This window comes from Haliotis asinina, chromosome 10, assembly GCF_037392515.1.
Source record: "Haliotis asinina isolate JCU_RB_2024 chromosome 10, JCU_Hal_asi_v2, whole genome shotgun sequence".
Taxonomy (NCBI): domain Eukaryota; kingdom Metazoa; phylum Mollusca; class Gastropoda; order Lepetellida; family Haliotidae; genus Haliotis; species Haliotis asinina.
Genome location: NC_090289.1, coordinates 54,526,231 through 54,538,166, shown reverse-complemented (window position 1 = coordinate 54,538,166; position 11,936 = coordinate 54,526,231). Strand labels below are relative to the sequence as shown.

General features: G+C 40.4%; 1 protein-coding gene across 1 annotated transcript in view; it reads right to left on the bottom strand.

Annotated features, from left to right (window-relative positions):
* Nucleotides 1-11,936, bottom strand: part of LOC137298778 (uncharacterized) — a 51,019-nt gene that overhangs the window by 1,609 nt on the left and 37,474 nt on the right. Inside the window, exons 20-28 of the mRNA XM_067831053.1 lie at nucleotides 10,943-11,029; nucleotides 9,713-9,782; nucleotides 9,194-9,267; nucleotides 8,487-8,594; nucleotides 7,652-7,708; nucleotides 5,053-5,185; nucleotides 4,519-4,596; nucleotides 1,065-1,162; nucleotides 104-394 (exon numbers count right to left, since the gene is read on the bottom strand). Of these exons, the coding sequence (XP_067687154.1) occupies nucleotides 104-394; nucleotides 1,065-1,162; nucleotides 4,519-4,596; nucleotides 5,053-5,185; nucleotides 7,652-7,708; nucleotides 8,487-8,594; nucleotides 9,194-9,267; nucleotides 9,713-9,782; nucleotides 10,943-11,029 (996 nt within the window). The remainder of the gene's footprint in view (nucleotides 1-103; nucleotides 395-1,064; nucleotides 1,163-4,518; nucleotides 4,597-5,052; nucleotides 5,186-7,651; nucleotides 7,709-8,486; nucleotides 8,595-9,193; nucleotides 9,268-9,712; nucleotides 9,783-10,942; nucleotides 11,030-11,936) is intronic.

Genomic DNA, 11,936 nt, shown 5'->3' with positions numbered 1-11,936 from the left:
CAGTTATTAATTGACATGCTTGCTGTCCAAATACAGTGTTTATGGTAATGATGCCATAGAGGTAGAGGATTTATAAGGATAACAAGTTAGTGGTTTGGTATACCAGAGTCAGCTGTGGCAGGACAACACCTCCTGGATCACTGTATTTTTCATTTTGTATCAGATAAAATTTTGCTCCTTTTATTTGTTTTTCCAAGTTGTCTCCTTTGACATCATGCTCCGACTGTAGATGTGTACGTAAGTGTGACTCGGTGTGGGTTAAACCAATATTGCAATTCTTCATGGGGCAGGTGAACTTTTTCTTGGTGGGAGTGTGTATCTCTGTCCAGTGTTTAGCCAGGTCCTTCCAGTCTATAGGCTTCTTCAGTGAACAGTCAGCTACAGGACATTTTTTCTACAACATACACAGAGTAGGAGACAATCAGACCACACTAAGTTGAATGACATATTCACATGTGCTTTACAATAAACAGTCTATTTGACATCCTTATTTATTTCATACATTTACACAGGGTATACTCATTTGACATATTTACATGTGGTTTACATATTTGACACATTTACACTGGCCAGTTCACATCTCAAAGAAACTGACCTCACTCTGGCCAACTCATATCTCATAGACACATAGCTCACACTAGCCATCTGACAGATACACAGTTCAAAATGGCCTGCTGGCGCACACACTGCTCATACTAGCCATCTGACAGATACACAGTTCACACTAGCCATCTGACAGATACACAGTTCACACTAGCCATCTGACAGATACACAGCTCACACTGGCCTGGTGGCAGACACACAGTTCACACTGGCCTGCTGGCAGACACACAGCTCATACTAGCCATCTGACAGATACACAGTTCACACTGGCCTGCTGGCAGACACACAGCTCATACTAGCCATCTGACAGATACACAGTTCACACTAGCCATCTGACAGATACACAGCTCACACTGGCCTGCTGGCAGACACATAGCTCATACTAGCCATCTGACAGATACACAGCTCATATGGGCCAGCTCACAGCTCACAGCTCACAGACAGAACGGTGGTATTCTCACCAAGATATTCCTCTTGTAGTACCTATCCGTTGAAAGGTCATGTAGGTAGTGCTTTGTCCTTATCAGATTTATGTCCACATTGGTTTTCACAGTTGAAACTGAAGTTAAATAATTCCAACAATAAGAATATTACCTGTGTGACATCAAAGAACAGCTGTTTAAGCTTAAGTAAAATAATTCCAAAAATAAGAATATTACATGTGTGACATCAAAGAACAGCTGTTTAAGCTGTCAGTCTTACAATAAAATCTTTGAATGTCATCTTGGTACACATTAAGGGAAGATATTTGTGGATGTATATGACATACCAGCATACATTCACAGTACTCGAGGAGTTGACATCAATAAATCCCTCTCCAGCCTCCAGTTCATTCTATTTAATGTTTCAAATATAAGCCTCCATTCTATTCACTACAGAATAATAGCAGTGAACAAAACGCTATCCTCTTTGGACACTTCCTTCAACTAATAAGCCTCCTCAACTAGATACCTGGGTACATGAACACAATCCATTCCTGACGTAATTTTTCAAAGCACATCTTGCTGCTGATTAAAATATTGTTGGTGGATAATCACATGCTTTTGACTTGGAACAAAGTATTCATCCTCTCTGAACAGCTCACCCAACCGACTCATGCTCCAGTTATTGACATCTCTGGAAGCTCATGGACAGTATGTGGCCTGTCCCTTGTTGACAGCATGTGACAAACTAAGGTGAGGTGTCTAAGTACTATTGACAGATTCCTGACTTGTGGACGAAGTTTCCTGGCTGGATCAGCCAGCTTATGGGAGCACAGCAAACAATAAAGTTCAGGCAGAGTAGAAATCGTGTCGCATACGGTACGGTATGGTGCGGTAGTTGGACACCATCAATCCCTTGTGTTTCTTGAATAAGAGAGGTGTTGCAGATACTCTACAATGATCTTAGTTGTGGTTGTGATTGTAAAGAAAGCAAGCAGAAGTTAGATGCACCCAAGCAATCACCTCAGCAAATCTCCATGAATATCCTTTAGCAATCAAAAATCTCTGTAGTTGCTGAAAGAGGCCATTCAAAGCGATCGCCATAGCACTGAAAACTCCTGCTACCATGTATGGGAACTGGGATACAAACATGGGTGTTGAACCTGGTTGCTTCCTGTCTGTGTGTAGCTCTTCGATATGAAGAAATATTACTGGACTGTCAGAAACAGAAAGGGCGACAATCCTCTTGAACCGATAAGGTTGATGCACCACTACTGCTGAGTAATCCGCTTGAAAAAGAGGCTGGCTGAATAATACTCAATCCAATGAGATACAGATCCATTGAACACCAAATTGCTGATATGCAGGAACTAATCGGTCCTGCCACTCCCTGATTGAGACGATATGCTCCCAAAATGTGTAGTCATGTGTTGACAAAAAGATTTTATGTTGGTACAAACAATGTAAAACAGGTGTTTGCCACTCACACACATATGGCAATGTCCCTTGCTGCTAAGGAAGAATGAAATATTTATAACATATTCAATACTTTTCGGTCACAAACAAGGCGCCTGAAATGACTGATGTATGCATAATCACCCGATGCAGGCTGTCGATAAAATTGGGTGCAACGTTCCTTGAGATATCGTGTTCAAATAAGTTTGGGAAGTGGTCACAGAGTCGTGGTCACCTTGAAAATAAGGTCAGACTGTACATATCAACTGATGTCTGAGTAATCCCCCAATGTAGGCTGTCACCAAATTTGAAGACACTGGGTACAGCAGTGCATGACATATCACACTAACAAGAGTCTGAAAAGTGTTCCAAGTGTCATGGTGACCTTGAAGACATGGTCAATGTAACAAAAATCAACTGGTGACTGTGGAATTCCCCAATGTAGGTTGTCACCATATTTTAAGAAACAAGGTACTAAAGTTCATGAGATACCAAGTGTCTGTAAAGTGATCAAAGAGTTATGGTCACATTGAAAATAACGTCAAGGTTACACAAATCAACTTGCATCCGTGCAAACCACAAACATAGGCTGTCACCAATTTGAAGAGATTAGGTACAACATTTCGTGAGATATTGCTTTAACAAGAATCGGGATGTATGTGCAGACGCAGCTGTATACATAGGCCCCCATTGCCCAAACTGGTGAAAACCAAGTCAGCGAGCCTGATCACCCTATCCTGTTAGTCGCCCCTTTTTGACAAGCGTAGTCACCTTTTATGGGTTACTGACAGCCTATTCTACTCGAGACCTTTACAGGTCTCTCTGAAAATGAGAGCTGCAGTGAACGCAAGAAGACAGAGTGGGTTGGGTTCTTCACTTCTAGCAATATGACTGTCAGGCTACACATTGTACCCATGTGGGAAATCGAACCATGGTTTTCAGCCTGACAAGCGAACGCCTTCACCACTAGGCTACGCCACCACCCCAAGAGAGGGCTAAGAAGACTCTGCCACTGTCAAAGAGATCTGGCCTGGGATTGCACTAACAGCACAAGATCCTTGATCTTTGTCAATCTGTTAAGACATCCCTGACATATGCCAAACACAGACCTCATTAAGTGTATTCAATCGTCACTTGTACGCTTCCGTTGACAATGTAGGGGGATGCGTGACATACTGGGTGACTGATCTCATCAAGAAATGCCAAATGAGAAGACCCTCACCTCATAGTTAATGTCTTGAAAGACAAACCGAATGCACTTGTAACCGTCTGGAATGATCAGAACATGAAAATACACATCGTGTAGATCCAGCCATGAAGTTTCCATGGCTTAACAATCATGCAAAGGAACCCCAATGGATGTGAAGCCTTAAATGAGGACAGCTGATAGTTGCCCAATGACTGGGTGAAGTGACAACATGATATAGTATCCTGAACCTTAAGAAAGAGAGTGGAATCTGGATCAGCAAATGATACAGTGCAACTTGTTGCAACTTGTTAGCTATCCACGGAACATAGCAGTATGTTAATAGTTTCAATGCTACCCTCCTGGTTGGTGGACACATCATCCAAGGCAGAGGAGGGAGTCTCCCAACAGGCAATGGTTATGCAAGCTTTCACAAGTACTAGAAGGACTGGGTTGCTGAGCATTCTTCAAAGCAACGGACATCCTGTGAACCATCCTTTGAAAGTCAAGACCACTTGTACTAATAATGAATACAATATGTTCCAACTATTGCCCAGCCTCTTTCTGTAAGAGAAAAAGTTGAAATCAAGGCACTCTAGGTAATGACCTAATCAACTGGTATAAGTAATTGAAACTAGTTCTTGTGAAGATTGTATAACATTCAACCTGGAGAGTTCTGAAGTTATATTGTTAAGAAAAATAATGTAATTTTGAAAACCAGTTACAAAACTGAGCCCATTGATCTTCTTGATCTAATAACCCTACAATGATTTACAATGATTTTCAACTCAAAAGGTCTGTTTTGAAACATGCTAACATTTTTTATGACCTCTCTCAGTGTTTGTATCTTACCTGATGCTTTGACAGCTTCAACTTGCTCTTCACTGACAACAATCTTGTTGTCAAGCATTATCATTCCATTTAACATGGCTGAAGAGCTTAAGGAAGCTCAACATGTGTTGTTTGTTAACAGTCACGAAGACAGGCATCACATCACTACACTAATATATAACAAATAAATATGGAAGCTTTCTTACATTCCACCAGTCTATTCTTTCATTTCTTTCAAAACAGTTTCAAATAACTTCTTCAAGTGGCATTTTAGAAGTTGGTATGATGAGGATGAAGACTTTCATGGATAGACAATATCTTTCTTGCAGTGGTTGCGACCTTTCAGCGTAGATTCTAACACCGTTATCAAGCCAACGATGCAAGTCATCCATATATTTCTCCTTGTTTTGCATCTTTTGCTTGATAACGGTGTTAGAATCTACACCAAAACATCCAGGTTATTTGAATTAAGTCATATTAGAGTAATCATTGCAAAGCCCCACAGACCTACCACCCTTCTGGGAGGATGCACAATCCACCAGATCTAAAGGATACAAATGGCTTGTACAGCATCTTGTTGTTTCTTGTACTTGACAGTTGCAGTTGTCACATCATTCTTAATCTTCCGTACCTCTCCAGCCAGCTTAAATATAGACACCAACATGTCGTGGGTTACGTCTGGGGTCAGCTGGAAACAGGTGGATTGGTTAGACAGTTGTGAGGCCTAACTAAAGCAGTATCATGTTACCTTGTAGGTTTGTCTCCTATCACCTGACTTGTTGTTAAACACAATACACAGCACAGCACTCAGCAATATTCTAGTCATATCTTCTGCACTACATCAGCTATTACATAATTTTCCTGTTGCAATTTTAATAATTTTTCACACGAAAATGTCAAAAAACTGTGTAATGTTGAAATGTTTGGTGACTGGAGTCTTGTCACTTCCATACACTACACTTGTACCAAGGGCGGCGTGTTCGAAATGTGTTCTCACGAAACTGGCTACTTGTTTCATGGACATGTAGCATTAGTAAAATAAAAATGTGAAATCACTTTTTTGTGTGGGTAATTCTTTTTTATTGCCATTTAAAAGAAATAATTTTGACTTGGCCGTGTCCTGATCATCCATTTGTCCACTATAAGAATGAGCTCTGTAAGAACATGTCTGAGGAAACCTACAATTCACTAACATGCGCTAAACTTCCCAAGCTGTATTTCTGAGAGAAAAAAATAAAAATGTGTTTCTCCCCAGTCACTTTTTTTTCTGTCCAATTTTTTTTTATCGTGTTACCACACGCATCACTTTTGAAAAAAATGTGCCCGAGAAACATGTAATCTTTTTAAAGCAGTCTTATGGCCAATATTGTCCGCATGAGATGTTGTGGTGCTGAATTATTAAGATTCTCTGCAAAATCAGTTCTAAGTTTGCCTGTTGTTTAACATCCCATTCAGCGATGTTCCAGCTACACAGAGTCTGTATCTAACAATCCAGTGACTGACAACATGAGCAATATCTTAAAGGTCACATGCAACCAAAAAACTTTTGCTTTTGGCCAAAAAAATCAAACATAATTAATTATCACTTATTCATGACATTTAATATACATTGCTGCTTGTATAAAAACAAATAAACAAAATTTTAAGTGTACAATCATGATTCAAAAGTGCAGTATTTGTACTTGGGCTTACTTCCATCAAAAAAAGCCCTCCGGAGACCAAACTCAGTCATAGCGGGTGGGTGTGCACTCAAGTGTAACGAGGGCTTCAGATTGGCTGGTTCATTTGCTGATAGACTGAGGGCTCATTGTGTATACAGTAAGATGATCTGTTTGAAGGGCATTTTAGAAGTATGGTGAGTCACAAGAAAGTAAGATTCTATATGGATAACATCTTCGTTTATTGTATACGTACTTGATTCGTTTCAGTGTGGATTCATATACCGTTGTCAAACAAAATCATATACAATAGAAGAAGTTGTTATTCATAAGGAATGTATATAGAGATGTTGGGTTTTGTAAATGTTCTCTGAATTTGTGTTGGATCGAATAACAAATCATCTCAGTAGAGATGGTGAACTACTGCGTGGCTGGAAACTCTTATTCGTCCAAATACAAAGCAAGACTTGAAACTGACAAGAGTTTGCACCAGTTTCCCTCAGATCCAGTCATCTGAGAAAAATGGATGTAGTTTGTTTGCAACCCACAGACATAAAAGCATGTGTACACGTATCACACCTGCCAAATTACATAATGTGGCAGAGACAGGACTCAGGTGCACGAGTCATAAATCAATTTATTTTGCTTATGGCATATAAGTTCAAATTGTATGTGGTCAATGATTGAAGCTGTGTATTGCATATTGTCTTTAGCAGACAGGCAGGCAGACATATAGGTGTCAATAAACCAGACATTGAGTTTTCTCTGTGACAGAGGCTGCTTATCACAATCAACAAGTTTTTCTATCTAACCAGTAGATTATTTCCTTGTTTGTGTACACATCCAAGATTAGACTACTGCTTACGACCTCATACTCCGGGGATGCATACTGTTTCAAGCTCCACGAATCTATTCACTGCGCATGCATTATGGGCGCAGCGCACAACAGCTGTTAAGACCACTTTTTCCCTCAGCACTGGGGGAAATTTAGTGAATCGTTTGAAATCTGATTTTGCTGGCATTTTTATTGCATTGCGTTTATTTCAACTTTATAGGTTGAAATGGCATTTTTGATGATTTGTTTTGGAAAGTGCATACTGAAAGTTGTGTTTTACCTTGCATGTGACCTTTAAACAATATCTACTCACAAGTGCGTGTATGTCATAAAGAGACACCTCAGAGTTTCCACAAGCACATGAAACAAAACATGTTAAGAAATGTTAATTCAGAATTTCGGTTGAAAAGAAAACCTCCACCTTGGTATTGCTGTCTCCCTGTTTCCCCTCTCCCCTATCACCATTCAACACACAGGAGTTGCAGTGTATACTTTATCCTCTAAAGTGCAACTGTACCAGATATTCCTTGCCAGATACATGTTTTCTTGTAAAAAGTGTAATTTTTCCACACAAAACAGAGTTAAAGAATGAGGCAGCCGACCTGAATGTACAAATGTTGAAAAAGACTTGAACAGTAACTATGAATGTATGTCTACTTACATTGGAAACATACACAATGCCTTCCTTTTGATCAACCATTGTTCCTTGTATCTGCTGCTGAAATACAAATAGTCTGAATAGATTACCTTCATTAAACACCTCCTAACATTCCGACAACATCCCCAACTCAGACAATACCACTAACGCAGACAGCATCTCCCACAAAGACATCACAAACACCAACAACATCTTCCACATCGAATGTCACACACATGCACCATAACCACAGACAACATCTCTCACACAAACAACATCTCCCACACCGAGTGCCACACACATGCACCATAACCACAGACAGCATCTTCCACACAAACAACATCTCCCACACCGAGTGCCACACACATGCACCATAACCACAGACAACATCTCTCACACAAACAACATCTCCCACACCGAGTGCCACACACATGCACCATAACCACAGACAACATCTTCCACACAAACAACATCTCCCACAATGAGTGCCACACACATGCACCATAACCACAGATAGCATCTCTCACACAAACAACATCTCCAACACCGAGTGCCACACACATGCACCATAACCACAGATAGCATCTCTCACACAAACAGCATCTCCCACACCGAGTGCCACACACATGCACCATAACCACAGATAGCATCTCTCACACAAACAGCATCTCCCATACCGAGTGCCACACACATGCACCATAACCACAGACAGCATCTCCCACACTGACAATATCACCAACACAGGGAACATCCAACAGCTACATACATCACAGACAGCCCACATCCAACACACAGACAGTCACTAACACATACAAAAAGTATCTCAGAAATCATCACTGTCTCCTGTAACCCACAGTACCTTGTTGTCAGTATTGCTGCTGTGTTTAGCTGCTGTGTACTTTTTATCCTTTTTCCCACCAGAGCTGTAGGTGACAAGTATTGCCATTTCTATCATGTCAAGCACACCCTGGACAGAGAGAGAAAGAGAGGGCTCTAAATATTTCAGTTCATTAGTGCATCACCCATCAAAATAATGTCACACATATCTGTGAGTGATCACTGTATATATCCAGCATAATTCAATATCCAGGAATTGTTATTGTGTAAGCAGTGCAGTTTGATGTATATAGAGGCCTAAAGCCATCAACTAACATCTGACAAAAATACCATAACCCATGGACATCACTCAAAAATGTGTCCAGCTTTTGACAATAATGGGATTTGTTTGTGTCCTTGTTCAGCATCAGCAGTATATTCAAGCTACATGGTGGCAGTGTGCAAATAATCGGGTCTGGACCAAACAGTCCCGTGATCAACAGCATGAGGACTGATCCCTGCAAATGGGATGACTCAACCATAAACCACAACCATCTACAAATTATCTCACACCTTTAAAATGAAGAAGGACAAGTTACCTAAATTTTTTTTAAATCAACTGAGGTCACATTTCAGTGAATATTCTAACACCCAAGAACATGACTCGACAACAGCGGCAGAAAAACATTGCTTAACCACAAACACTAGTCTTTGTTCGTTACACAGGCTTCCAAATGCCACATAAGTTACCTGTGTAAAATCCATGACCTTTACTGCTTCGGCAACACTTCCAAATTCAATAAAGCCATATCCTCTACTTTCACCTGAAATAATAGGAGAAACATTATTAAACACTGTCAGCACTGAACCACAAACTCAGTGAGAGCCTATTGTCAGGGTGGTGGATTAGCACAGGGGTTCAACTGTTCAGTCGGCACACCTAAGGTCTGAGTTCGCTTCTCATGTAGGCACATCAGGTGATGATCAATTCCCATGCAATGTTGTACAATTTGCTAAAAGCGCTTTCACTCACTCATTCATCCACTTGTCCAGTTCTGATTCTCTGTAGGTAGTGAGAAGTGGAAAGATTGTAATGAGACTGATGTACGTCAATAACATTAATCTAAATGTATATTGCTTGTGATGTTTATTGGTACTGCTGTGAATAACACTTATTTACAAATACAGGGAAGTGTGTGACAGCAGATATTGCTGAGCAATACACATAACATACATTCATCACCCTCTCATTCAACCTTCCACACCCACCAGGTTTGTTTCTCTTCATAAACTTTACTTTAGTTGGTTCAAAGCCAGACTCTGTAAGCTGGAAACGTATCTGAAAAGAGACAATAAAATAATGTATGGCAAAGTTTCCTGCCTTTATTGCTGAGTAGTTCTAGTTCTTCAATGGTGTAGCATAGGAGCTATACTTCAGTGGTGTCATATCAGAGATATACTTCTAAGGTATACTGCTTGCAATTAACTTTAAACAAATTTACCATGACAGAGAAGTCATTTCACGCCTTGACAAATGTCACAACTGCTTGACCTGGTCTACAGACCTGGTTCAAAATTTCATAACAACATGACTTCATTATGACCACAACTGTAACTATTAATATAAATTATATATTAATATACTTATCATATCTCATGGTATACACTTCTCTCTCTTTAATTCGACACTGAGTGGAGCAATGTAAGCTCTTTTTCCCTAGGCTTCTCTTTTCTCTTGTCCATCCACCCAAACACTCCATGCTACGTTCATCATAAGACAGATTCCTAGCTGTCATGCAAAGCATGTGGCATGCACCACTAGCTACCCACATGATCTCCGAATCATCATTCTCATTCTTGGAGCTGTGATTCTGCGTCATTTAGCTTTCGTGGATTATGAGTGAGTGAGTTCAGTATTACACAATATTCCAGCTGTATTGCAGCAGTCTGTATATAATCGAGTCTGGACCAGACAATCCATTGATCAAAAGCATGAGCATTGATCTGCACAACTGGGAACCACTGGCATGTGTCAACTAAGTCAGCAAGTCTGACCAGACGATCTTGTTAGTCGCCTCTTACGACAAGCATACTCGCCTTTATGGCAATCATGGGTTGTTGAAGGTTTATTCTACCCAGGACATTCAAGGGTCATGGATTATGAACCCTAGAGCAAAAGTACTCCTTCAAGACCTCCGTCCTAGTGGCCTTGACTACATCTACTCAGATTTCTTAACTCCACGCTTTGGACATTAATAGAGTCCCACCCCACTGCCCGATGATAATACTGAAAATCAGACTGAACCTATTGAGCAAACTGGTGAGTTATCAGTGATGTGGACAAACTGGTCAAGTTTCACCGTCATTGATCCAGTGGTTTCAGAGAAGATGTTTACTGAGTACCATTCATACCAGAGACAGTATGACAGATGGCCTTGAAACAGGACATACATAAGCTCCCTTGACCACGAGGCAAGCGAGTCACAAACTGAAACTTACTGCATTCATTCCAATAAAAGATGGGACGTTCCAAAACACGAGGGTGTTTGTGGGGTCAGTAGTTGCCCAGTTCCGCCAAGTATGCACCTACAATTGAAAACTAACAATAAATTGTACTTATAATGTCATATTGAACTATATTATTACATTTCCTATCTTGGGCTAGTCAGTGTTGGAAACCTTTCTTGTACTCTGTATAGCTGGGTGGGTCTGGAAACAATACATCACATAAATGATAAACACTTCATAGTAAATATTTGAAAGTATTTAAACTTACAATCTCTAACATTCTGCACTTATTCAGAATAGCATACATTACCCTCATCTGGACAACAACTCTCAGACGACCAGTTCACATGGAATATGGCCTAGTCTTCAGATGCAAACTTCAGAAAAAAACCCTAGTAGTACTTGACACAAATTCCCAAGGACTGGTTGATCCTGATTTTGTATCACTACCAAAGGTCCCAAATAAAGATTGTTTATTCTGTAATCTACAAAATGTTGTATCAGTTCCCTAGGTTACCATGGTCATACGCTGCTGATAAGTCTGTAAGGAAGACTGTCTTCAGGGTGATGCACTTGAAGTGTTATATCTCGAGTTGTGAGGTGAGATGAGGAGAAATGGTGTTTAACTTAAGAATATTTTGCTCATACAATAAACGTGCATGCATGTGTGGCTGCTTATACTATCGCTAGCCCACTGAGATACCCACTGCAGTTTCGCATGAACACCGATCTCAGACACACAGTGTCAGAGTCAACATGTCCTTGTTGTACTTGTTAATGCCGAACACCAACAAATAACCTCTTGGGGCAGACACTCTAACTCCTACACCAAGGAGGCGGTCCCCTCAAGTGGTTTGTAATCAACTGATAATAGATGTTTAAGAACCACTGTAAGATCCAAACTCACAGGTACTCAGCAACTGTGTGTGCTGAAGACAGCAGTACACTAAAAGACAGATATTCTTCAAACATCTTCCATTTGTCA